General features: G+C 40.4%; 1 protein-coding gene across 1 annotated transcript; it reads left to right on the forward strand.

The window, feature by feature from the left end:
• Positions 1-325: 325 nt before the first annotated feature.
• Positions 326-18,678, forward strand: LOC127660118 (transforming growth factor-beta-induced protein ig-h3-like). The gene is made up of 17 exons (XM_052150203.1): positions 326-489; positions 761-859; positions 9,167-9,231; positions 9,350-9,507; positions 9,644-9,808; positions 10,024-10,170; positions 10,280-10,421; positions 11,615-11,827; positions 11,923-12,060; positions 12,160-12,305; positions 12,766-12,902; positions 13,636-13,766; positions 13,937-14,061; positions 17,367-17,469; positions 17,553-17,617; positions 17,762-17,786; positions 17,918-18,678. The coding sequence occupies exons 1-17, from the start codon at positions 374-376 to the stop codon at positions 17,968-17,970; spliced, it is 2,028 nt and encodes a 675-aa protein (XP_052006163.1). The 5' UTR covers positions 326-373; the 3' UTR covers positions 17,971-18,678.
• Positions 18,679-27,321: the final 8,643 nt, after the last annotated feature.

Raw genomic sequence — 27,321 nt, forward strand, 5'->3', positions numbered from 1 at the left:
GCTAATGCACATGCACGTTCTAGATTTGTTTGACAGGTGGTGTCTGTGATGTATGTCTGTAAAAGGTGATTTGGCGTTCCAATTTCTCCCATTCATTTTAATAGAAGTGGCCCATCTCTGCTAAATAATCTCTGGTCTAAAGTGCTAACAAATGTCTTTACAATGAGCCATTCAATTGAGGGTTATAATCCAATAACATGCATTAGCGGTTTATCAGGGTATTAACAGTTACTTTTATGATCTTTATTCACCAAAGTGTCATGTTGCTCGCCCTCCCAAGCCCCTCCCAGACCAAAAGGGATCTGCTCAGTATTTAACCCAGGCTTTGCTGCATGCAGCCCCGGTGTGAGGAGTGCGCTTAGAGGGACTCGAGATGAAGCACTCAACTTTGTTTGCTCTTTCCATCACTTTAATCACGACAGTTTTCGCAGCTAAATCCCCATACCAAGCCGTTCTTCAGCACAGCAAAATAAGAGGAAGACCTCATGGGTAAGGACTATTGATTCCTACACTTGGGTCATTCATTCTTTTTTAGATTTTCTGGGATTGGAGCATAAACATAAATGAAAACAAATATGAGCAACATTTTCTGCTAAATTATACAGTTCTCCCTGGTTATTGGAGCTTATTTGATTGTATTTTCAAAACATGAATCCCTCACTGAAAAGTTTTACTTTTTCTTTAGTCATGCAGAATGTCCAAAGACGTGAATTTATGGGACATTAAAATGTGGGTGTTTACATTGATTTGTGTGTTGCAGCCCAAATGTCTGTGCTATGCAGAAGATTCGAGACACGGATAAGAAGTACTTCACCAACTGCAAGCAATGGTATCACCGCAAAATATGCGGCAAACCAACGTGAGTTAGTCAGACATCGTTAACTTCAATGCTATCTATCTATCTATCTATCTATCTATCTATCTATCTATCTATCTATCTATCTGTCTATCTGTCTGTCTGTCTGTCTGTCTGTCTGTCTGTCTGTCTGTCTGTCTGTCTGACTATGTTGTGTCATTGTAGATGGCTTCGGTTAAGTATTTTCCAAATAAAAGCCTTTTGGAGTGCTAAAAAGAAATGTGTAGATAAAGTGTTTAATGAGCTTAAGCTAGATTGTTTCTAAAAACATCGGCATGTTTTCCACTGTAGAAAACCTTCACACTTCACCTTTCTTTATATAGTTACCACCAGCTGTGTAGCTTGCAAAGTTATGTTTTACAGACTTGCATTCTGAATGAAGTAGTCAGAGGCAAATATCTTACTTTTATAAATAGCCTATGAGTCATCAACATATAAACTTTTGCCTCGCAAACTAGTTTATCTGCAATCTGTACACCTGGACAAGTGATATTTTATTTTCAATAGCAAATTTTTAACTTTTAGACATTATTATAAAGACTGCTTTTCTTCAACAGCTATGTAATACAACAGCTAAAAAGGTATTTGAGTTCAACTTGACTGTAGATATAGAAGAACATTGAGTAGTAATGGCTAACATGTGTCTCTTTGTAATTGCCTTCAGTCTTCATGGGGTTAAATTGCCTAACATCCTGAGCAGTGCATTAATGGTAGGCTGACAATTCTGATTGCCTTGCTGATTGAAAGTTCTCCAATGCACCTGGAAAACACAATGACAACTTGTATAGGGGCGCTGTTTGACTGACATCCACTTAATGCTCCCACAAGGGGGGAAAAAATTCCATTGGTTACTTGAACATTCCATGGACAAAAAAGTTGAGGAGGAACCGCATGTTCAGGGTTTAGAATATGGAATTAAATTTAAACTTTTAAGGTTATAATTAATATAAATAACAGATTGAAAAACAGAATTTGTGAAGCAAACCCCAAAGAGATTGTAAAATGGTAATAAACCATATATTTAGTGAAGGCTAAGTGTATGATTTAAGCACCATCAGTATCACCAAACAGAATTGCAAAAATATCCTTAACACTTCCCCGTCTTCCATTTGACGGCCAAAACAAATGGTCCTGCACCACTGGTTGAGCCAGTGTTATTTTTGTCAGGCTGGTCAGGATGCTGAAAAAAACAGAACAATGTTTTGATAGTTGCACAGAGCCACAATGTGTTCACTCTTTTGGAGGAAATCAACCTTACTTATAATTGTCCCTGCATCTTAAAAAAACAAAAAATAGAACAGAATTGAATTGAATAGAATAAACGTTTAAGTCCCTTTACAGGGAATCTGATATCTCAGAGGTCAAAGATGGTCATTGTGTATAATGATGGAGTCTGCAGTCTGGAATCTGGAATGTTTAATTGTGTCTACATGTGAATGGTTCTGAGAAACAGACAAATGATATAGGTTGATTACATAAGGTGTCCAGGTAGACAGGTTGGTAGACCAAGCCAAGCAACATCAAAAGTGTTTAAAGGAGTGTTTAAGGTGCAGAAGTTTTTCAATAACTCCATTTGATAAGCTACATCCTGTGTTGGTGATTAGATGATAATGCTACGCTGATATGTTTCTATGTTAGTATTACACATTGCGTTTACTATGCTAGGTTTCAGGCATAAATACAGTACACCCAGAAATCAGTGTTAAAAGAAGTCTTTTTCTGATTTTGTCAATTGTAAGGGTGTAAGCATAGATAAAGGACTAAGCAGATATAAATAAAGACTTATATTGGAGTTAGATACTTTTTACATTATTTGTCATTTTGGATTTATTCATCATCTTAATGTATTGAACATACAGTATGTTTTGAATTACATTATTCTTGGTTCAGTTTTCAAATGCTATAAAGTTGTAATTTGGGAAACTGTAATCAGGAATGAGATATATATTGGAAGTGTAGAGTAAAGCAATATCTTGAAACAGAGAATAACTTGTTTTATTAATCTTTCCATTTTTAAACAGTGTTTCTTTCATAGCAATTTTCAAGAAAGCAAGTAGGAAGTGAGATTTGCACTGGGTGCTTGGATGTTTTTGGGAAATGACTTCAATCAGCAATCCTACTTGCCAGTCTAATATCCCCAAACACACACAAATCATTCACCAGTTACCAAGGAGTTTTCCATTTGTCCAATGTCTACAGGGAAAAAATCAGTGTAAGGATGTAACTTACTTGTGAAATCACAAGTTTGGTTTCTATCAGATTGAAGCTGTCTTGATTTACAGAAATTTCCTTTGGGGTTTCAAAGTTTGGGGTCGGAGAAATTTTGTGGGAACAGTTGCACTCTTTGTATGGTTGGTTCATAAAGATCAGTGCAGTGGAACAGGGTGTTTCCAGGTCACTTGAGGAGAGACCAATAACTCCCTAGTAATTATTAAATTGTCAGTGGAGATGAATGCTATATTCTGTTGGTGAATTTATTTCCTGTTTAAGAAATTATAATATCTGAGTAAATGTCTAAACAGGAATTATGATACCTTTTTTTGATGTCCTGTACATTTTGTGAAGTGAGAGTTTTTTGAAGACACTAAATTATGTTTTTAACATAGTGTCAGTTAATACAACTTTCATAATACCTCTTGAGGACATCTTACCACACCACTTGAAAGTCCAGTGTGCACAATGCATAAATTATGCTGCTTAGCTGTTTATTTAGTCAGAAATCCATGGCTACCATCTTTGTTTATGTTGGCAGAGTATAAACAGGAGTTAAGTTACCATCTGTTTTGTTAATTAGTTCAGTCTGCTTCATATGTTTTACAAGTTTATACCCCATCCCTAAATGTCAGGATTGTTGTCTTTGTTTAGATTTACCTCCTACTTTTTCTTTCACACTGTAAGATGCTGTGGGGTGCTCAATCAAAAATGCAGATTTGTTAGAATATGTATATGAATAACCTTAAAAAAGTGAATTGTCTAAATACCGGCACATCTAAAAGCATATATCATGGAATAGTATCAACAAAGTATTCTGTGCCAGAAATTCTCTTGAGCTGTGTCTTAATTTAATAAGGTAAAAATGCAGTAGTATACAATTCCACATACAAACAAAGTTTATATATATATATATATATATATATATATATATATATATATATATATATATATATATATATATATATATATATAAACTATGCATATTGTATACAGTATGTATAGTTTATTTGGTCCCATTTTATATTGAACTACATATAACATTAACATACCTGAATTACAGTGATTTATTGTGTGATTACATGTTCTTTGGCAAAATTGTCACAAGATTCCCGTTTGCTTCTAGTTGGGTTGAGGTACTGTACAGGTAGGGTTAGGGGTTGGGGGTTTAGGGTAAGGGTTGGGTTGGGTTAGGTTTAGGGATATGGTTAACAGTGTAACTACAGATGTAATGTAAATGTTCTTGAAAAAAAAAACAGATTGGTGAGTTTTGCCTTAACTTTTGTTATTAGCTAGATGTACCTGCCAAAAAATAATAGCCTATATTATAATGTATAATGAAATCGAAACGTCCAACTAAAACCCATATGTCAATCTCCAGTATCCCCATTATTTCACCTTTGCTTGGTGGTTCCTTGGAATTTCCCATTGTTTATTTTGGCAGGACAACTGGTCATAGAGTTCCCTCTCAGGAGTTTCCTCTTGCCAGTAAACTGTGCCTCTGGATTCCTCTGCTGCCAAAGGAAATTAGATTTTATTATCCTCAAAGATCAACTCAAGCACATACCCTATTTATAATGGAAATACCTGGCAAGAAATAAAATGAAGAAGTACAGTATAGCTTAAGCAATGCAGATTAAAGGCAGTGAGATGTGTGTTGTTCCCACTGCAGCCCACATTACAGTAATAAAGAATGAAATATAGACCTGATTTTCCGCAAATGTTCCTGAAGAACTCCCATTTCCGATGGGATCTTTACAGAATCGTCTGTAGAACAAAATTAAGCATACTGTCACGTTCCTCTGTTGTCTACCCTGTGTTCTGTGTCTCACTATTCACGTTCATGTCATGTTTCCTTGTCTGCTCCGTGTTTTCCATTTCACCCATCACCATTCACGCTCCATGTCACGTTTTCCTTGTTGTCCGCCCCATGTTTCACTGTCCTTGTCTAAATCTACATTTCCCACAATTCTCGGCCTCCCTCACTGCCTGCACTCATCATTGTTTTCACCTGTGTCTCGTTCAGTCTCCACTTTGTCTGTGTATTTAAACCCTGGTTCTTTGTTTAGTCTCTGTCAATCGTTGTTCGTTTCTTGAATGTCGTCAAGCCTGGTCTGTGTTCCTTACCCAAGTTCTTAGTTTTGTTTCACCGTGTTAAATCTGTTTCGTTGTGTTTTAGTTTCCTGTTTTCCCATCGTGGACATTCATTTGTGTTTACCTTTTATTTCTTATGTGTTAATCCCAATAAAACCGCGTTTGGATCCGCACCTCTTGTCCGTCTTGTCCTGCTTCCACACCCTTCATAACAGAACGATTGACCCCAAAATGGATCCAGCGGTCCAACAGGCCAACTATCGGCTGCTGTGTTTAAAACAAGGGGACCGACCGGTGGTGTTCCACATTGGCGACTTTCTCAGGCTGGCTAGCGTCTCTGACTTCCCGGACTCTGCCCTGGTGGTCTACTTCAGGGGCAACCTGAACGCCTCGTTGAGGGAGCGGTTGCCACCGGCTACGCACGAGTGGACTCTCTGCAGCTTCGTGGAGATGACTTTGCGGGTCTGCGGCTCGCTGTTAACCGTGGGCGTTGCTGAGAAGGACCCTACCTCGCCATCCACAGTGGAGTCTCTTCAACCACCTCCGGCGGCCCCTGTAACACCAGCCCCACCTGTCAGCGAACCGACCCTCACGCCAGTCGCCTTCCACGAGCCAGCGCGGCCCACTTCGTCAGCCCGGAGGAGGGAGAGAAGACGGGCTTCCGCCTTCCGGCACACGCCTGCCCCGGTCTGCGAGCCTGAGCCCTTGCCAGCCACGGCCAGCGAGCCTGAAGCCACGCCGACCAGGAACAGTGTACCAACGCATACCACGGTCAACCAGCCAGTGCCTGTCGCCTCAGAGGTCAGTGAGCCAGTGCCTGTCGCCTCAGAGGTCAGTGAGCCAACGCCTGTCGCCTCAGGTCAATGAGCCAGCGCCTGTAGCCGCGACCGTCCCTGAGCCAGCGCCTGTAGCCGCGACCGTCCCTGAGCCAGCGCCTGTAGCCGTGACCGTCCCTGAGCCAGCGCCTGTAGCCGCGACCGTCCCTGAGCCAGCGCCTGTAGCCGCGACCGACCCTGAGCCAGCGCCTGTAGCCGCGACCGACCCTGAGCCAGCGCCTGTAGCCGCGACCGACCCTGAGCCAGCGCCTGTAGCCGCGACCGTCCCAGAGCCAGCGCCTGTAGCCTCGACCGTCCCAGAGCCAGCGCCTGTAGCCTCGACCGTCCCAGAGCCAGCGCCTGTAGCCTCGACCGTCCCAGAGCCAGCGCCTGTAGCCTCGACCGTCCCAGAGCCAGCGCCAGCAGCCATGACCGTCCAAGGGCCAACGCCTCGCGAGCGTTCCGGAGCTCCGCCTCGCGAGCCTTCCAGGACTCCGCCTCTCAGGTCTCTCGAGCCTCCTAGGGCTCCGCCTCTCAAGTCTCCCGAGTCTTCCAGGGCTCCTCCTCCCGAGTCTTCCAGGGCTCCGTCTCTCGAGCCTTCCAGGGCTCCGCTTCTCAAGCCTCTCGAGCCTTCCAGGGCTCCGCTTCTCAAGCCTCTCGAGCCTTCCAGGGCTCCGCTTCTCAAGCCTCTCGAGCCTTCCAGGGCTCCGCTTCTCAAGCCTCTCGAGCCTTCCAGGGCTCCGCTTCTCAAGCCTCTCGAGCCTTCCAGGGCTCCGCTTCTCAAGCCTCTCGAGCCTTCCAGGGCTCCGCTTCTCAAGTCTCTCGAGTCTTCCAGGGCTGCTCCTCCCGAGTCTTCCAGGGCTCCGTCTCTCGAGCATGCCCGGGCACCGCCCCTCAAGCCTCTCGAGCCTTCCAGGGCTCTGCCCCTCAAGCCTCTCGAGCCTCCTACGGCTCCGCCCCCCGAGCCTCCTACGGCTCCGTCCCCCGAGCCTCCTACGGCTCTGCTCTCAGAGACCCCAGAGCCTTCTAGGGCTCCGCCTCTGAAACCTCCTACGGCGCCACCTCCCTCGGCTCCGCCCCAGAGCCTTCCAGGTCTCCGCCTCTGAAACCTCCTACGGCGCCACCTTCCTCTGCCCCGCCTCCTGAGCCTTCCTCGGCTCAGCCTCCAGAGCCTCCCACGGCTCCGCCTCCTGGGCCTCCTGAGCCATCCTCGGCTCCGCCTTCCTCAACCCCGTCTCCTAGGTCCTCTAGGGCTCCGCCTCCAGAATCTCCCGAGCCTTCCACGGCTCCGCCTCCCGAGCCTCCTTCGGCTCAGCCTCCTGCGGCTCTTCTCCCAGAGCCTCCTATGGCTCCACCTCCCGAGCCTCCTATGGCTCCACCTCTCGAGCCACCCGAGCTTCCGACTGCTCCGCCCTCAGAGCCTCCCGAGCCTCCTATGGCCCTGCCTCCCGAGCCTCCTACGGCTCCGCCCCCAGAGACTCCAGAGCCTTCCTGGTCTCCGCTCCTAAGGCCTCCTACGGCACTGCCTACCTCGGCTCCGCCTCCTGAGCCTCCTTCAGCTCCACCTCCTGAGCCTCCCTCAGCTCCGCCTTTTGAGCCTTCTAAGCCATCACCTCCCTCGGCTTCGCCTCCCGAGCCTCCCTCGGCTCCGCCTCAGAGGTCCTCCTTGGCTCTGCTTCACGTGGTTCCGCCGGCCTCCCCAGTGGCCACTCCTCCTCCCAGGTCCCCTGAACCGGTGCTTGCCCCACGGCCATCTCCTAGGCCACCAAAACCGGCCTCTGTCCTGTGGCCACCTCCCAGGTCCCCTGAATCGGCCCTTGCCCCACGGCCATCTCCTAGGCCATCAAAACCGGCATCTGTCCTGTGGCCACCTCCCAGGTCCCCTGAACCGGCCCTTGGCCCACGGCCATCTCCCAGGCCACCAAAACCGGCCTCTGTCCTGTGGCCTCCTCCCAGGCCCCCCGAACCGGCCCTTGCCTTATGGCCAGCCCCCGGACCACCAGAACCTGTCCCAGCTCGGTTGATACCTCCCTGGCCTGCTAAACCTGTCCCTGTTTGCCCCCAGGGACTGCCTAATTGGCCCCGTGGACTGTCTCATTTCCCTTTGTGCCCCCGTGGACTGTCTCATTTCCCCTTGTGCCCCCACGGACTGCCTAATTGTCCCTTGTGCCTCCTTGGATGGTCTCTGTGTCCCTTGTGCTCCCTTTAATCTGTCTGTTTTCCCCCCCGGTCTACCCCTTCACTCCTTGGTAATTTTTTGTTTTTGGTATTTCTGTCTTTTTTGTTAGGACCGTCTGGAATCCGGTCCTTTTGAGGGGGGTTATGTCACGTTCCTCTGTCTACCCTGTGTTCTGTGTCTCACTATTCACGTTCATGTCATGTTTCCTTGTCTGCTCCGTGTTTTCCATTTCACCCATCACCGTTCACGCTCCATGTCACGTTTTCCTTGTTGTCCGCCCCATGTTTCACTGTCCTTGTCTAAAACTACATTTCCCACAATTCTCGGCCTCCCTCACTGCCTGCACTCATCATTGTTTTCACCTGTGTCTCGTTCAGTCTCCACTTTGTCTGTGTATTTAAACCCTGGTTCTTTGTTTAGTCTGTCAATCGTTGTTCGTTTCTTGAATGTCGTCAAGCCTGGTCTGTGTTCCTTACCTGAGTTCTTAGTTTTGTTTCACCGTGTTAAATCTGTTTTGTTGTGTTTTAGTTTCCTGTTTTCCCATCGTGGACTTTCATTTGTGTTTACCTTTTATTTCTTATGTGTTAATCCCAATAAAACCGCGTTTGGATCCGCACCTCTTGTCCGTCTTGTCCTGCTTCCACACCCTTCATAACACATACAGTGAAAGCAAAGGGTTTATTTATATTGTTCAGTCTTAAAGGAATAGTTCACCAAAGACAAAAAGTATGTAACCCTCTTGTTGTTCCATACCCATAAGACATTCTTTCTTCCATGGAACACCACAGGAGGTTAGGTAGAATGTTAGCCTCAGTCACCATTCACTTTCATTGCATCTTTTTTCTTTATAATGGAAGTAAGGAATGACTGAAGCAAATATTCTGCCGAACATCTCCTTTTGTGTTCCATGAAAGATAAAAGTAGTATGAGTTTGGAATGTCATCTTTAGGAAGTATTTAAGGAAATGATGAACTATCCCTTTAAAATCTTTTTTTAATTATTTTTTTATAGGGTGATAAGCTATGAGTGCTGCCCTGGCTATGAGAAGGTTATTGGAGAAAAGGGTTGTCCAGCAGGTAGGAACAATTCAGGTCTACTCTATAAATGTAAGAATGTAGCTGACATTTAATGATGTGATTAAGGGTTTGTCAAATACTAGTAAAACATATTCCAAAACCGAACATTTTTCCAAAGCTCTACCTCTGGTGAACATCTATAAAACCCTGGGTATGGTTGGAGCCACTACTACTAAGATGTACTCCGAGAGAGCTAATTTACAGGAGGAGATTGAAGGACCTGGCAGCTTCACATTCTTTTCCCCCAGCAATGCAGCTTGGGCTGCACTGCCTGCTGTGAGTTCCTCAAATTCATCTCACAAAAGATCACGCAGAACAAATAAAGAGTTTTTCATAATTCTCAGACAAGTTTTAAAAAACATTACCAAAATGAGCTCACTGTGATAAGTTCCCTGTTTAAAATGTTATGTAGGAAATTCTGGATGCCCTGGTGAGCAATGTCAACATTGAACTCCTCAATGCTCTGCACTACCACATGATCAACAAACGATTGACTTCTGATGACCTTAAGCATGGCACTTCCTTTCCCTCCATGTATCAAGACTTTGATGTTCATATCCACCATTATGCTAATGGAGTAAGTAAAATTTGGTCCATCAGTTTGCTGTGTTAATCAACAAGACACAAGGACTGTCAGCCTTGTTTAGGTTTTCCCACTGAAATATGTTGTTTAATTTATCTGTGTTTAGTTAGGAGTATTGTATTGTCTAGTGTTTGCTCCAGATGATTTGTGAAGCAAACGATTTGTTTCCCAATCAGCTGTACTTCATCAAACCGTATGTTTTGTTTCAGATTGTGACAGTGAATTGTGCAAGGCTGGTGAAAACAGACCAGCATGCTACCAATGGTATTGTGCATGTCGTTGACAGAGTAATCACTGCCATTACAAACAACGTCAACTCTTTTATTGACACTAATGATGACCTGGAAACTCTACGGGTAGATCTCTTTTCTGTGCTGGGGGGAATCTTTGGTTTACTAGGCTTTCTCCATAATATTCTCCAAATATGATACAATGCACCAAAGTACTTCTTCCCTTCTGATTTAGACTGCAGTAGCTGCTGCTGGTCTTACTACTATGTTGGAGAATGAGGGCTCCTACACAATCTTTGCTCCAACCAATGAAGCCTTTGAGAAGATACCTCCAGAAACACTGAACAGAATTTTGGGAGACCCTGTTGCTCTTAAAGGTACCTTTGCTCAAAAAGTAAAAACAAAATGCTTTTTGCAACTAGTTTTACTTCTGTGAAACAAAACAGAAACAGAAAAAACTACTGGGCAGGACTTGGAATTATCCACCAGAAATATATTGCACCATAAAAAGTCTGTGTTAAATACTAGAATGGAGATAAGAATGAGCATTAAAGGAAACGTTCCCCCTAAAATGATAATTATTTCATAATTTACACTCCCTCGTCTCGTTTCTATCTCGTATGACTTTCTTCTACAGAACACAAAGTTTTTTTGAAGAGGGTAAACAATGACAGAATGATCATTTTTGGGTGATTACTGGCGACATTCAGACCGAACATGTTCTTGTGCTAAAAACAGTAGGTATAGCTGCATGCCGGAGATCACAAAATGGGGTGAAGTCTCCAATAAAGGGTGGGGTTATTCCAGAAGGGGTGAGGTTACTCCAAAAGTGGGTTGTGCCAACTCCAATAGGGGCTCACTTCCACTCACAGTTAGGGTGAGGGATAGGTTAGGGGCTCTCACCACTTTTTGGAGCCCTGCATGCAGATATATCCTTCTCAAAAAAAAGCTAGACGCAGCACAATGAATAGAACAGGTGTTTCTAGATGCGTTTTTAAACATTCAAGTTATTTTAATTTAAACTTGAGTCTAGGTGCCGAAAAAACAACTAAATGTGGCACAACGGTCAAATGTCTGTGTAGCGCATGTTTACATGGAATTGGTTTTTAAAACAGCCATTTTAGAACAGCAATTTATATTTTTAAACAGCACCAATTCTACTAGCTACACCTGGACACCGTTTTACTTGGTTGTTGGCAGACAGGATGTTCCAAGCTTCTTTTGAGAATTTGCCACAGACTATTAAGGCTGTCTCAGTTGCTTCTGTCTCTTCATGTAATCCCAGACAGGGCTTCCTGTTTTTCTATTCTATTTGCAAAAGGAATGTTTGGGAGTCTAAAATTATATTTTCACACTATAGCTGAAGATATAAATAACCATCTTAAGAGAAATGTTTTTGTGAAACATCTTTTGTGCCTAAGACTTTTGCACAGTACTGTCTGTATATGCTTATTTGTATACTCACATACTTCCAGAATAGTTGTTATGCTTCCTCTTTCTGAATAGTAAAGTTGTACTGTTGTTGTGTAGTGAGTTCTGATTATAATTACACTTACCAAATCCACATTAGATCTGCTGAATTACCACATTCTTAAGAACCTGCACTGCTCTGAGTCCATTGTGGCCGGAACACCTCTGGAGACCTTACAGGGCACCGTGCTGGAAGTTGGCTGTGATGGTGAAGATATGACCATCAATGGTAAAGCCATCATCAAGGAAAAAGATAAACTTGGAACCAATGGCGTTGTTCACTTCATCAATGAACTCCTCATCCCTGACTCAGGTGCAATCTTCAAGAGACATATTGTCAAAATGGACACTTATCAACATTTTATCTATGCCATGCATAATGCTTTACTGTACTTTTTTGTCTTTTAGCCAAGACCCTCCTGGAACTTGCAGAGGGATCGGTTGTTACTAAAGCCACAAAACTTTTTATTGATGCTGGTCTCAGGGATCATCTCACTGGCTCTGAGGCTGTGACTTTGTTAGGCCCCCTAAATGATGCTTTCAAAGGTTGGGTCTCTTCATTTCCATTAATCTAGCAAGGTTTGGGAATTAAGATCCTTATTCTTTTTCTTATCCTTATTCTTCTATTGTTTTGTTTATCTGCAGATAAGAGCATGACCATGACAACTGAAATGAAGAAACTGCTAAGGAACCACATTCTGAAGGGAAAGCTTTCCTCCAAAAGCCTTTACCATGGACAGGAGCTGGAGACACTTGGTGGATTGAAACTTAGAGTGTTTGTGTACAGAAATGTCAGTCTTCAAGTATGCATCTGGGAAAAGTTAAACAGAAACTGATAAACCCAGCAGCCATTTCTAAATAAAATATTGTAATCTATACCAAACAAAATCCTTTAACAACAGAATACAAGTTTCATGACAATGGTAAGGGCTATAAATCACTGTTGTCTAGATCTTGCGTTATGAAGCTCCTAATTTTCCTTTCCAACCTATCAAACACACATATCAGTCACATTTTTATTTCCAACCATGTTATAGCTGGCAGTGAGGTTGGTATAGTTCTTTCTCTGCTCTCACATTTCTGCTTTGTAATGGAATTCACAGACCACCGGAAACGTCTCCTTTGGATCACCTTACCTTTTTCCACAGCCCACTTTATGCACCATCAGTCTTGTGAGAAAAGACTCTTGAAAAATTGTGCTGATCTGTACAACCAGTTACCTTAACCGTTTTATTTCCCTGGACTTTGCAGAACCTGTGCATTGAAAATGCCTGTATTGCTGCCCATGACAAAAATGGACGCTTTGCAACAATGTTCATCGTTGATAAGCTTCTGACACCCCCCATGGGAACTGTCATGGATGTTCTGAAGGCAGATAATCGGTTCAGGTGAGAAGAAATAAGCTTAGTCAAATGACAAAAAAAAGAATCAGTATTACCTATCAGTAAATAACGGGATCCGTTTTGGTCTGTTACTCACACAACGCTATTAAATGGATTTAGAAGACTTTGAATATAGTGACAGAATATATAGACAGAAAAGTATTAAATATAGAATATATTTGAATATAGTATGGATTACTTTTTTATGCTTTCATGATGCATTTTAGTGATTTTAGAGCTTGACAGACCCAATCCACTTTCATTATATGGAAAGGTGTAGGATGGTCTTAAACAATTCACCTTTTGTGTTCCATGGAAGAGAGAAAGTCATATGGGTTTGGAACCAAACAATCAAATCTTTTAGCCAATCTTGAGGGAATGAGACAATACATAGTATAAAATAATATTCTTTAATTCCGATTGGTTGTGCTTTACCCAAAATTCCCCATAAAAACCTAGAAGGAAAATTATTATTGTTATTGTTTTCACAGACATATTGAAAGGGAATTTGCAGCTGCTTTGTTTCTCCCCCACATTCAAAGACCTCAGTGTCAGTCTCTCAAAACATTTTATTTCATAATGATCATGCACTCACATGTTCTAACTTGAGGCTGGGAGTTCATCAGATACAGTACATTATAATCTTCGTGGAATTTAACCTTTAGTCCATCTGTCTTTTATAGCCTGAGGATATACCTCTAATAACGTGCATTACTGTAATTAACTTTCATCTATACAGCACCTTGGTTGGCGCCATTCAGAGAGCAGGCCTGACAGAGCTCTTGAACAAAAAAGGAACCTACACTTTCTTTGCTCCCACCAATGATGCTTTCAGTGCAATGCCCACCGCTGACCGCACCAAACTCATGAGTACTGTTTTTTTTAAGTCTATTCCCCTCTATCACCATAAATGCATGATTAGGCTCAAACTGGTTGAATTTGTTGCTATAGGAATTGTGTAAACAGGATGCTGTAAACAAGCATTCCAGAATGTGCAACATATGCTTACATCTGTTGTATCACTGCAATGTTGTATATAGGAGATCCTAAGGAGCTGGCCAGTGTTCTGAAATACCACATTGGTGACGAGTTTCTGGTCAGCGGTGCAGTTACTTCACATACCAGGATCAAGCCCCTTGCAGGAGAGAAACTGGAGTTAGGCATGGTCAGAACTGAACACTGGCATCAATCTTAACTGGCTCACACAATTTTGAACACTGCTCATTCACAATGTTCTACACATCCCTACCCATTGCATTTTCATTAATTTAGCATTTTGGCTAATTTGATAATACTTTTAGTTTATCAATAATACATTTGTAAAACTGTGGTTTTTAACATACTGTATTTTAGTATGTTTCATTTAATTCTACAAAATTTTGCAAATTTTCTTCTTATTACAGAAAATAGAAAAAATCAGCTTAAGTGAAAAGCGTAATTGATAGTAAAATAAGAGAAAAAGAAAATGTTTTAATTGTGTGCAGCATGAGACTGTATAGCTTCTAGATCTACATTTTAGAAGGTATATGTCCAATAGGAGTTCAATATACACTCACTGAGTACTTTTATTAGGGATCTTAATATACTGCCAGACGTGGTCTTCTGCTGTTGTAGCCCCTCCGCCTCAAGGTTCAATGTGTTGTGCATTCTGAGATGCTATTCTGCTCACTACAATTGTACAGTGGTTTTCTGCGTTACCATAGCCTTTCTGTCAGTTCGAACCAGTCTGGCCATTCTCTGTTGACCTCTTGCATCAAATCATTGGATGTTTATTGTTTTTGGCACCATCTCTGAGTAATCTCTAGAGACTGTTGTGCATGAAAATCCCAGGAGATCAGCAGTTACTGATTATGCCACTGTCAAAATCACTGAGATCACATTTTTTCCTAATTTGTTGGTTGAAGTGAACATAAACTGAAGCTCTCGACCCATATCTGCATTGTTTTAAGTGGAAAGGAGGCAAGAACCGGATTGACGATATAAATAATAGTTTAATGAAGAATTAAACAAAAAGACAAACACATTTTTGTGAAATGAACGTCTCCCGAACAGACATTCAAAAATCATAATTGTTCATATGAATATACCAAGGAGGCCTATAATACCTGGAAAAATCCATCTAATAATATTTGCGATTTAAACGTTGCTTACAATAAATTTTGTTTTGTCAGGTACACAGTTATGCTGCGTTCATTTAAATTGGATGTGGGATATTCCTACTTGATATCTCCAACCATAAATGCATCCCATTCCCCGATTTTCGCAAGTGTAAAACTCCCGTTATCTTAGCAGGGGTTTGACTCTCATTAGAGATGTCTCCAACCCAACTGATAAACAATGCTGCAGTGCTTGCATTTGTGCTTCAGGTGTACGATTATCAAAAGAGATTATAATGTTTTAAACACCTGTTTCTGCAGCAGGCATTTGTTAAACAAGCTTTAATATCATGTAATGTGGAAACAAACTCTTTTATTGATATTACTTAATAAAGTGAATGTTTATCACTTACTTTGTATATCTCCCTGAGTGTCGACATGTTTGTGTGACATGCACCAGCATCTCTGGGGTTACTGCATGAGCCTACAATTTACAGGGCAATTCCATTGACCTTTTCCTAGTAAGAATTGTAAAATCCAACTTTCCGAGTTGAATGAAACGCAGCACTACTTTTCAAAACTTGATCCGACACTGAATGCTCAAACATTCTAATTTACACCTAGAAAACTTAATGTTGCTACAACAATGCAAAAAGCTCTTACCAATTTACTTGAAGTGAAAATCAGTTTTGTAAACAAAGCAATCACATGGTCATGCAGAACATCTTGTGTTTTTAAATCCATAAGGATATCTTTCTCAACGGCGATAGCAGCAGTGATTACAATCTCGCGCTCTTGGCTTTCAAAATACGTCACTTAAAGCCTGATTGTGTCACTCAAGGCCAGCTAGAAGTCCTTGACCGGGACATATCCTAAAGATCACACCCACTAAGGACAAAGAAATCAATCTGATTGGCTGATGAATCTGACAATCTGACTTTAGTTTCTCATTTATTTGTGCTGTTGAGGGATTCTGTAGAAATTCTGAAGGCCTGAGGGGGTGGAGCTCAAACTCACACGCTGCTTCAGGCATGCAATTTGTGAAACAGTTTTCACACTTCGCTTGTAAGCATCAAGGAATACATTCTGACTGGATAAACATTTTGTTATTCTCTATCGGTTTGTAGATTAATTAAGGGTGGAAAGCAATTAAAAATTCAAAAAAGGTGACTGTGAATGAAAGGAAAGAGAATTTAAAATATTTATTTATTTGGCATTTTAGGCCAGCAGAGAAGGCTTTGCTGGCCCTGAGACACTGACACACACACACACAGGTGTCGGACAGCTGTCCGTAAATCTCTCTCTCTCTGTTGCACTGCAGCTTCCAGTCAGCCTTTATAACTCTCTGAGGCTTGATTAGGGGCCGGATGTGCGGAATCACAACCTGGCCCTCTGCCCTGTCACATTTATGTATTGCACTGCTGCCACACAATTGGCTGATTAAATCATTGCATGAATAAGAAGTTGTAGAGGTGTTCCTAATTAAGTGCTCAGTGAGTGAATATTTTGCTACCTGGCCTTATAGAATCACGTTATTATACTTACATTTTAGCAATATTATTTTGACATGGCTGATAGAACTTATCGTGGCAGTTTCCTTGTGAAATAAACACCAGAGCCGTTGCAACAAAGATGGCTTTTTTTCACTTTCACACAAATCAAAGAAAAATTTAAGATTATCATTTAATAAACTACTTTACTTTTCACCCTGTTTCTAACATAGTGCTATCCTAGGACATCAAAAGACTTTAACTGTAGTGTCTAACTTATACATTTTAATGTTTGCATTACATTACCAACTACATTTACAAGTTTGTTTGAGTGCAATCAAATTGCACGGTAGCTCAACTGATTCAGCGATGCACTTCCAATGCAAAGGGTGCGAGTCCTGAAGAGCACATGAGTCGTAAGTATTATAGAAGCACCACAAAATGTAAAGTTTGCTTTTATTACACTATCAGTTAGGTTTAGGTTTTAGGGTAGGGAGGTTGGTTTTGTTCATTTAAAACGCCATTGAGCATTAACCCCAAAACAATGTAATCTGTTTGCGTCTCACATTTGCTTTTAATGACACTGTCAGGTAGGTCTAGTGTTTAGGTTATGGAAGTAGGTTTGGTTGATTTAAACCTAAACAGAGCTTTAAACTATAAAACCTCATCGCATTGGGAGAGCATTTAACTCACTTTTAGTGCCACATAGTGGACATTTTATTTCAAAATTGCTGTTTTAAGTTCAAATGTAATGAACCATGTTATATTATTTTGCAAAAATATTATATTCATGAGATCATGCTGATATTTTAGTATATTTATATGCCCTTGAACCAGCTTCAACTCAATTCTTAAGTTTCTATTTTTTTTTCCCCCACTTTCAGCGCAACTCTACCATTTTCGTGAACAGGGTGCCTGTTGTCGAGGGTGATATGATGGCTACTAATGGAGTTGTACATGCTGTTGATGTCATCATAAAGCCACTGCGTAAGCCCAATTTTTCTTAAATATTTTGCCTATAACAATGGATTATTTTAGAGCTTCTTAACAGCGTGATTTTCTCTTTTTAGCTCCTAAAACTGTGAGTGACCAGGCTGAAGGGTCTTTGACAATCAGGCGCACCTCTGCTGTTAGGGTTAGTAATGTGAAAGATTTAATTTAGCTTGCTTTTATATTGCTATTTTTTTTTTTCATATTATTTATTGTTTATTTTATGCATTTAATTGTCAAACACCATATAATATAACTAAATAAAATATAACTTCTGTTTCTACCCTAGGCTGGCTCTGAGATTATGAAAAATGGTACGTATTGTTCATAAAAAGAAAAAAAGTCTCTAATGTTTTGTTATACATTTGCTTTTAATTAAAAAAGAATGCATTTAGCTGTTAAAAAAATTAGGCCTAAATCAAAATATTTTTTTTCCACATTACAGATGATCTATTTCAGAAGGTTCTGAGAAGTCAGAGCAGCAGAACAATGTCTTGAATCCAGTAAATTTTGTTCTGTGAAGTAAAACTGTAGTTCATTTTGAGATCCACCACTTTAAGAGGATGAAATCATACAGTTCATTGTCTTATTTTGAGCAGTGGATAAATCATTAGAAGACTAAGGAAATCCAGTAAAAAAACAAATGCTCAAGAAACAATTTCAGAATTTTCTAAAAGTTTGCAGCTTTCTCAAATGACAAAGGCCTACATTTGGATGTATGTTTTACAAAAATTGTATCACAAAATAATGACAGCAGTTCATATTTTTGGAATACTCATTCAAATTCTGTTTTGGAATTAATGGTGCATTAACCTTTTTTGTTAATATTTTTTATTTTATTTCTTTTTTATTTTATTTGATATTCCTGTAGCATGTTTTGCATAGTTTAAGCTGGAAAAAAATGCTATTTGGCCACATAAAAAATGCAGATCAAGTCAAGTTTTTGTCTTCAGATCCAGTTGTCAAAAATGGCTATTTTTACATACTGTACCAAAACATTTGTGTGAAACCAAAGATCCCGATCTGCACATTTCATAATAAAATGGCCATATTTTTGCCACAGAGTTATAGTATACATCTAACTAATCAGTGCCCTTGAACATGGTTCGCTGATTTTGCTATGTGGTGGATTGTCATAATGTGGTCATTAATGTGTGGCAATAAAAAGTCTCACCCTGATGATAATTTAAGTGTGCTTGCTCAATTACTTTATTTCTCATGATTAAATCATTTCACTACAGTTCATCTTTCTTGCACAAAGACACATTTTTATCAAAACGATAGGCATAAAAACACCAGCAGTAACTGAATATGGTTTTAGTTTAAAATAAAAGATAATCTTAAATTATATTTGTTTCATTTTATTATTTGCATTAAGCATAATTTTTCCCCCAGACACCTGTGACCATTTGAACAGATTTACGACCCATTTTTGGGTTGTGATCTGCAAGATGAGAACCACTGATGCTCCAAAAAGGCCTGCTATTAAGAGCTTCCGTAATGAATGTTCATGGAAAGATGTCTGTTTTTTAAACCTGTCATTTCGTTTTACTTTGCGTGCTATATTACTGCAGTTACACTCTGGAAACAGTGGAGAATGGTAAACAGAGCTTCTGTAACCTATACAGCAAACCCGGGGGATGGGATGTCTCAAGATGCCACAGTAGAAAACATATGTGCACAGTACCCTTCTCTCAGCTGGCAGTCCAAAAGGAGGACTGAATGAAACATTCCAACAGCGTTTTGCTCCCAGACTAGAGCGAGACACAGCCAGACTGTTTTGTGTTGCAGAGGGCAGTGAGGTTAAGAAATACTACTGGAGCCAGCTGACAGACTGCCATATAATCTGTTAGTCTAGTTATTACAGGATGCATTATGTAGCAACCAAAGGTCAATGTACTAGAAAAATTAAACAGTCAGAGAATAATTTTTAACTACACAGTTGAAGAATCATTAGACCACTTGTATTTATTATCTTTTGGAGACATTTAAAGATACTTTGTCTGGCTTCCTTAAGTATCAAAGCAGGCAGAATAATCTCACCTGTATGAATTTAAAGAATACTCCTGGTTCAATACAAGCTAAATTCAATCTATAGCAAATATTAATGATCAGAAAATTAACTTTGAAGATCCCTCTTCTTTAAAACAAACAAAAACTGGTTATAGTGAGGCATTTACAATGGGAGTGAATGGGGCAAATATTTTGATAGTTTAAAGGCAGCTATGAAATGTGAAGCTTACAATAATATAAAAGCATTTAGACATAATATGATTATAATGAATAGGTTTCATTTTAATTATTACACTATCAATCATTGGTTTGGATGCACCTACTCATTCTTTATTACTACTATTTTTCACATTTTGGAATGAAAGTAATCAAAACTATTAAAAAAAAAAAAAGTCAAATGGATGTATGGTCTAACCGTAATCCGTTATAAAAATAATTAATACATTTTACTGTTTTGTAAAAAATGTATATGTAGACACAATTTGTATTTGTCAATAAATGTAATATCAAGCATTTTAGCGTTTTACATGTGTTTCCAAACTTAGTGTTTATATTGCATTGTATTCAAAAAGAATTGTCCAGTACACCTCATGGCTAATGTAGGATATCTTTTTGTGTGAAGCACATTCTAATGTGAAACACATGCGCGGCCATTAACAACCCAATATCAAAAACCCACAACTGTCATTTTTGTTTATATAGATCTCTAGGAATCACTATCCAACAGAGAGCAGCACTAAGAAGTAAGTTTGAAGATATGAGACAATGATGAATGTTTGGGAACTTGAATATTGCTTTAAAAATGTGCAATGAAGTCAGAGTTTTCATTTGGACATTTACTGGATTTAGGACAGTAATTTCATGCAAGTCATATGGTTCAAATTAAATCTGTATATTGCATGCAGCTGTTCTGTTTTAGCCCGAGCAGTGAAGCAAGTTCATTTTTATTGATGAAGAGGTGTACAGTAACAGAAACCAGCATATAGTCTTAGCTCAAGAAAGTAGTGACATACCAACTACCCCAGCTATGTCTATCTGGATGTCATATCTACTGGACATTGCCCATCTGGAATGTACCACAGCTAAAGTGCTCGGAGCCAATAGAAAGACAATACAATTTTGGTTGGACCTTAATGGGACTTTATCAAGAAGTTTTTGAGATCCTTCTAAGTTTTGGTCAATTTTATTTAAATTTCTTGTCATATTTATCTATTCTATGTATTTATATTTAGTCTTACAGTTATGGGCGATCTTGGGCTTTGTTGTAAATAGTTAAAAATACAAAATGTTTAATAAATAAAGAATCACAAAAAAGAAAGTAGTGACATAAAACAGACAAACTGCTCAGATCTGTGAAACAGAAAAGAATGTCCTTCTTCTGTCCTCATACAGACAGACACAGATGTTTTGGGCTCGCGGTGGATGAATTTGACAACATGCATGACCTGCTCTACATATGTTGCCCTCTGATTTGGCCTTTTGCTGTGTGGGCTTGACCCACAATAGCTCCCTTATATCACATGCAGGACACCCAGTGAGAACAGATTGCAGAGCCAGGTTTTCAGTATCCATAAACCTCTCAGCATGTCCTGTCATGTGTGGGACAAAAAGACCAAATATTTAATGTAATGATGTTAAATTGCACAAAAGCATTTTGCTTCATTAAAGAAGAGTAATGGTTTAGTAAATTAGTTCTATCCACTGCAATAAACTTAATGGCCACTGTTCCTCTTTTTTGTTGCTTCAAGTGACTTCAGTCCTTCATAAAATATTGTCCAAGGAGAAAGCAATTCTGTTTTCTGTAATTTAAAGCGTTTCAGGACAATTATAAAGCTAAACATAAGTTTCATAAATCAAACTGGGATATTTAAAGAGAAAGACTGACCTCTGGTGATAACTTCAGGATGTGCATGCATGTTTCATTCAACCAGAGAAGTTTGTATTGCAGGAGATCAATGATAATAATGATGAAGTTATGTTGATGGAAGCTAACAGAGGATAGACAGACAGATATATAGCAATACAGACAGACAGACTGATAGATTGTCACAATGCCACACAATGCCACGGTCCTGTCAGACAAAACCCCAGACTGATGGAGTGACAGGACCGTGGCTTTATCGTCCCATATCTGTCTTGTGTTTCATTGTCTGTCTTTTTGTGGGCACATGGTTTCGGTTGTATTCCCTGCCATGCGTTCTTCGGCCTGTCTTGAGTATTGACTTGACTGTGTTGTGCTGCGGGCCCAGGTCGCGATCTATCTTCACATTGTGCTCGGTCACTCGGGCTGAGATTTGTGTTGCCAAACTCTTGCACAGGTGTCCTGTCTTGTTTTTGTCGCCCCTTGCATGCATCGCGTGGCGTTTACATTTTCCCCCTTTTATGTTGTTTTATGTTTTATTTTTTGTATTAAATAAACCTTTATTTTTCACTCTGAGTTTGGGTCTTGAGCCTCTTATTCCAGACATTAGGAACTGGCCAAAATGGACCCAGTGGAGATTTATTTTTGGAATGGTTCTCTTACTCACCAGTGTGCAGAGCACGATAAGAGGCTACGTGGGGAAAGACAAGAGGACAAGTCCGTATGGGGATATGCCCTAGAATTTTTCACTGTCCTTGGGTCTGGGATACATTCAGCCTAAATATTATTTTTTTGGGCAGGACTGAATAAACGTATTAGATCCTTTGTCCCAGAACAAGTGAGGATGAGTACTTTCTCGAGGCAGTCAGGCAAGACCTTAAATGGGAGTAATTTATAACAGCCGGTGCTTCGGGAGACTTCCCATCCTCACCCCAACCCGAGGACAGGGAACTACCCATTGCCCCCGCACATCAAAAGAAGGAAGTGGAGAAGGAAGCCCAGTCCATCAGCTGAGTCCACCACTGCTGACCGCCAGGAGGCGGTGGTTGTTCCTGCTACCATCCGCCTGGTAGCAGCGGCTGCTACAGCAGCAGTGCTCCTCAGTGCCCGGAAGAGGAGGAGGAGCAGAGGGGCATCTACTCCCCTGCCACTGCCAGCATCTATGGCCACAGAAGCCATTTCCCTGCTGCCCTGTAGGCCGTTTCCCTACTACTGCCAGCATCCATGGCCATGGAAGCCGTTACCCTGTCGGTGCCAGTGCCCACAGCCACGGAGGTCGTTTCCCTGCTGTTGCCAGCACTCACAGCCACAGAGGCCATTCCCCAGTCGCTGTCTGTGCCCACGGCCACGGAGGCCGCACCCCAGTCGCTGTCATCGCATGGAGGCCACACCCCAGTTGCTGCCAGCGTATGGAGGCTGCACCCCAGTCACTGCCAGCACTCCCAGCCACGGAGGCCGCTCCACAGGCGCTGCCAGTGCTCCAGGACAAGGAGGCCGCTCCCCAGTTGCTGCCAGTGAGGCTGTTCCCCTGCCATGGCCAGTGCCCGAGCTTTCCTCGGCTCCACCCCCTGAGCCGTTCCCTCCTGACCCCTGTCCAGTGGCTGCTGCCCAGTCCTCTGACCCCTGCTTTCTACAGGTCTTCAGGCCCACCTCTGTCCTGAGACCTTCCACTGCACCTTCCCAAGAGCCCTCCAAAAATGCCTGATATTTGCCCCACTTCCCCACAAACAAGTCCAAATTCCCCAGACTTTAATCTATATGACTCTTCTTCAAAAGCTGCCACCCTCCCCATCCCTGATCCCCACTTCTGAAATGGGGGCACAGTTGTATTGTTCTTAAATGTTTTATCCAGTACACCTCCATTCGCTGTTGGATAAACCACTTTCTAGTAAGGGCCTCAAAACGTTGTGCTTGTCCTGTGACTGCTGAAAATGGGACTTTTCCAGCCATTGGTGAAAATAAACGAATCAATTGAATCAAAGATCTTCCTTATTCATAACCTTTGGGACATATCATTTCATTCTACACTGAACTCCCTACAAACCTCCGCTTTAATACCCCTCAGAAAACTCTTGCTATAAACTCTAGGTCTGAGATCTTTAAAAAGAACCAATATTGCCTCTTCAACATCTGGTTGGGAACAAATTCTATGAAATCAGATCAATAGAGATTTAATAATCGTCTTAAACATATGTTTAGGGTGAAAACTCTTTTTGTGCAAAAGTGCATGTTTTTCAATAGACTTTAAAAAAAAACCTGGGTGTCTAAAAATTCCAATCTTTCTTTTTGTAGTTTGTACTTGATAGTGTTACTGGGATGATGTATATTTAAAATTTCTACAAATAAAGTCTGAATAAGTCCAAAGCCCAAATATGCCATTCAAATATCTACAATACATGACAGGTAAAACCGAGCATGTCTGAAAGACAGTTTGCTCACAGTCTGTACAAATATTTGCATAAGCTGGGGCAAATTTCTTTCCCATAGCTGTGCCATGTATTTGTAAAGTGTTTAGAATTAAATACAAAATAATTTCTAGTTAGACCCATTTCCAGCAGTGACAGAATTACCTGATCACATCTTCTTGGATCCAGATATCTCAAAAATGTTTTTACTGCGTTATTAACTACTACTTCCTTTACTAGTCCCAAGGCTCTATCAATATTTGTATAGAGGCTATCAATATCAATAGAAAACAAAAATGTATTTTCAGTAACTACAATATTTCTAAGCCTCTGCACAAAATGAAATGTATCCTTTATGTAACTGGGATGCATCTGTGATAGAGGATTTAAAAAATAATCTATATATTCTGCCATCCGACATGACTCCGAGCCATACTATGGGTCGACCACACGGAACTTCAAAGGGAACCGTCCATGTTGTTGGATCCTTATGTATTTTTGGTTAGAGTTAAAACTGATGAGTATGTGGATTATCTGGGCCTATAAGGAACCTAAATTGCTTTTTATTAATATATTTTATAATTACATTTAATACTTGTCTTATGCGTTTTTGGGTCTCTTCCTTTATTGAATTTGAAAGAGGCATATAATGTTTAACATGACTTAATTGATGATTCACTTCTAAATGATATTGACTACTATCCATAATTACTATGGATGAACCTTTATCCGCTGGTTTTATAACATAATTCCGGTTTGATTTTAAAAACGTTAAGGCCCTGCATTGTTTCATTGTTAAGTTATCCATAGAATCCTGATTATTGAAATGTCTAAAAAGATAATTTCTATCTCTTTGAATAATTTTCTTAATAAAAGGAGACTTTTTTTCTGGTGGTTCCCACATAGATTTTTCAATAAAAGGAACTGAGGAAAATTCATAATTAAACCCAAAATGATTTAAAAGTTTGAGTTTTCTATGATATTAGTATAACTTCCCTCTGAGTTCTGCATTGATAATTGGCACAAACAGCTGTGCATTGGGGAAAATACCCGAAGCTACATTCAACAATTGATGCAATTGCTTGATCGATGTTACCAGTTCTTGTTCCCTCAGACAATTATTTAAGCCCAAGGAGAGAACCACCCTCTGTACATTATCATGAGGTGTCATTTTTCTCAGAACCCCAGTCATATGATAAAACGTGGCTCCCGGAATACTATCAATCTGAACTAAAGTGTCAGAAAAATAAGGGATCTGAGATAAATTGGAATAATATATACAATTGTTTTGTTAATCTGCAGATTCAAATCATTTATTTTCCTATTTGAATTTGGATAACAGGTTACAGATAATTGTCTTATCTTAACAGTCCCATTGGAGGGAGATGGATCACTCAGGGGCTTTGGGGGAGATTCAGGATGGGGTTAGGGCTTAGGACAATTGTCTTTTAAATCCCCAGTCATCATATTCTCTCCCCCTTGATCCACCAGTAGACCAACCACCTCTGGGACCCTTTTTATTTCAGTTTCTTCACAAATATCTGAATCTTTCAAAACTTCTGGGTGCTGTTCTGTAGGGGTGGGAGAAGAGAAAATTACATCTGGTTGCAATACCAGCACACTAATTTTAAAACCTGGTTTAAATGTGTTCATTTCTAAAATTGTCTTGGGAAGTCCCATTGAACTAGATACCACCTTGTATTTTTGTTTGTCTACACTTATGGGTTCTGCAGTCGATGTTTCCTCCTTGTCTGTACCACTTTGTTTTTGTTCCTCTTGCTGTACCTAGATTTTCCACACACCACTGCCTAATTAAATGCTACTTTGTCAAAAGAAGTCACCAAAGTAATAAGATGGGCAAAGGTCTGATCATAATGTTCTCTCTGAATTTCCATGTAATTTTCCAACTATTGCATGGTGTTCATCTTTACCTTCAGTAAGGTCTCTGGACATGTAGATGATGGTTTAATAAAAGCAGTTAATTTGTTAACTTGCTTCACCATGCTTGCTGGAAAATAATTTTCAGAGTTGGAGAGAATCACAAATTCAGAATGATGAAAGGCTTGTGAAATTTTACAGTGTTTCTTTGTCAAAGGTAGATCAAAAGAATGGTTTCTTCTTCTTGCCACTTGGTGATACTCACTTTGGTCCTGAAGATCAGCCAGGGTTTGAAATCTATTCCTAATTGGAATGGAGGCCATACTATTTTTGGGAAGTCAAGGAGGAGAAATACATAATAAAGGGATGATCCCGAGGAAACTGTGGATTGTTGTAATGGGCAATCATTAGTTTATATTACCCCAATCAAAGAGTTAAGATCCTTGGACTGAAAAGGTATTTTCATGTTGGAATGAGTTGCTCCTAAATCCGTATAGAGTGAAGTATCAAATCCATAAGGCATAAACAGAATGGCTTGGAAAAAATCACAAGTACAATAACCTCACTGCAAATAGCTCAAAATGTTAATGTGGGCAGACAAAATTGAAGGAATGGGAGTACTCACCAAACCCAAAAAAAGGCAATAAACTGCTCTTAGGGTATGGTAAAATAACATCTTTGCAAGTTTGTTCAGCCCTTAATCATTTTAGGCCTCAGATCCCCATTGTAGTATAAAAAACACACATTGAAGTCCACGGGAAGTCCATAAAATTAATAAGAAATCCAAGGTAGTCCAGTCCTGAAAATAAGTGAAACACTTGGTGTCGTAAATAGACAGACAGACAGACAGACAGATAGATAGATAGATAGATAGATAGATAGATAGATAGATAGATAGATAGATAGATAGATAGATAGATCGATCGATCATTGTTTAGTTTTATTCTGTGGGCTTTAAACAGCAAACTTTAAACGTCTGTATTCGACCAATACATGTGGGCAAACTAATTAATTTGAAAATGACCTCGAGTGCATGCGCGAGTAAGCAAGCACCGCGTAACTCGCTCTCTATTGGTTGCTTAACTACTGAAGTTTTTAAAGCCAGACAGTGTGGAGCCAAATCTCGTGACGTCACGTGACCGTAGCACACCTAAAGACGGCTCAGGCAAAACATGCCAACTATTTGTATCCTTCCGCCTCTTTTAGGGTTTTTCGTTCATTATGACATACTATTTAGAAGCTTTATCCAAATTAGGCAGTTTTTTTTATTTATATATATATATATATATATATATATATAGGCCTATATATAGATCGATAATCTTCACATAATTAGAAACAAAGTATTGTTGAACTGAGGAACTGTTAGACGACTTGTATTGATGGGAAATGCTAGGAATTCTACACCTCAAAGGTTATAATGTGCCAGAAATAACTTTATTAATACACAGACCTAATACACAAAATGCAACTATAAAAATGGGGAACTAGATGTAGCCTAGTTAAATCAGATTACACTTTGACCAATTGTATCCTCAAGTATTGTGCTGCATAGGCATCGGGAGTCAGTTTGGATCAATATTCACATTATTTATGGTTAGATGAGTAATATGTTATAATTTCTGTCTGTTGAAAACATGAAAACCATAGAGATAATTTTACTAAAATTCTAGAATAACCAGAGGCCCCAAA

This window comes from Xyrauchen texanus, chromosome 19 (genome assembly GCF_025860055.1).
Source record: "Xyrauchen texanus isolate HMW12.3.18 chromosome 19, RBS_HiC_50CHRs, whole genome shotgun sequence".
Taxonomy (NCBI): Eukaryota; Metazoa; Chordata; class Actinopteri; order Cypriniformes; family Catostomidae; genus Xyrauchen; species Xyrauchen texanus.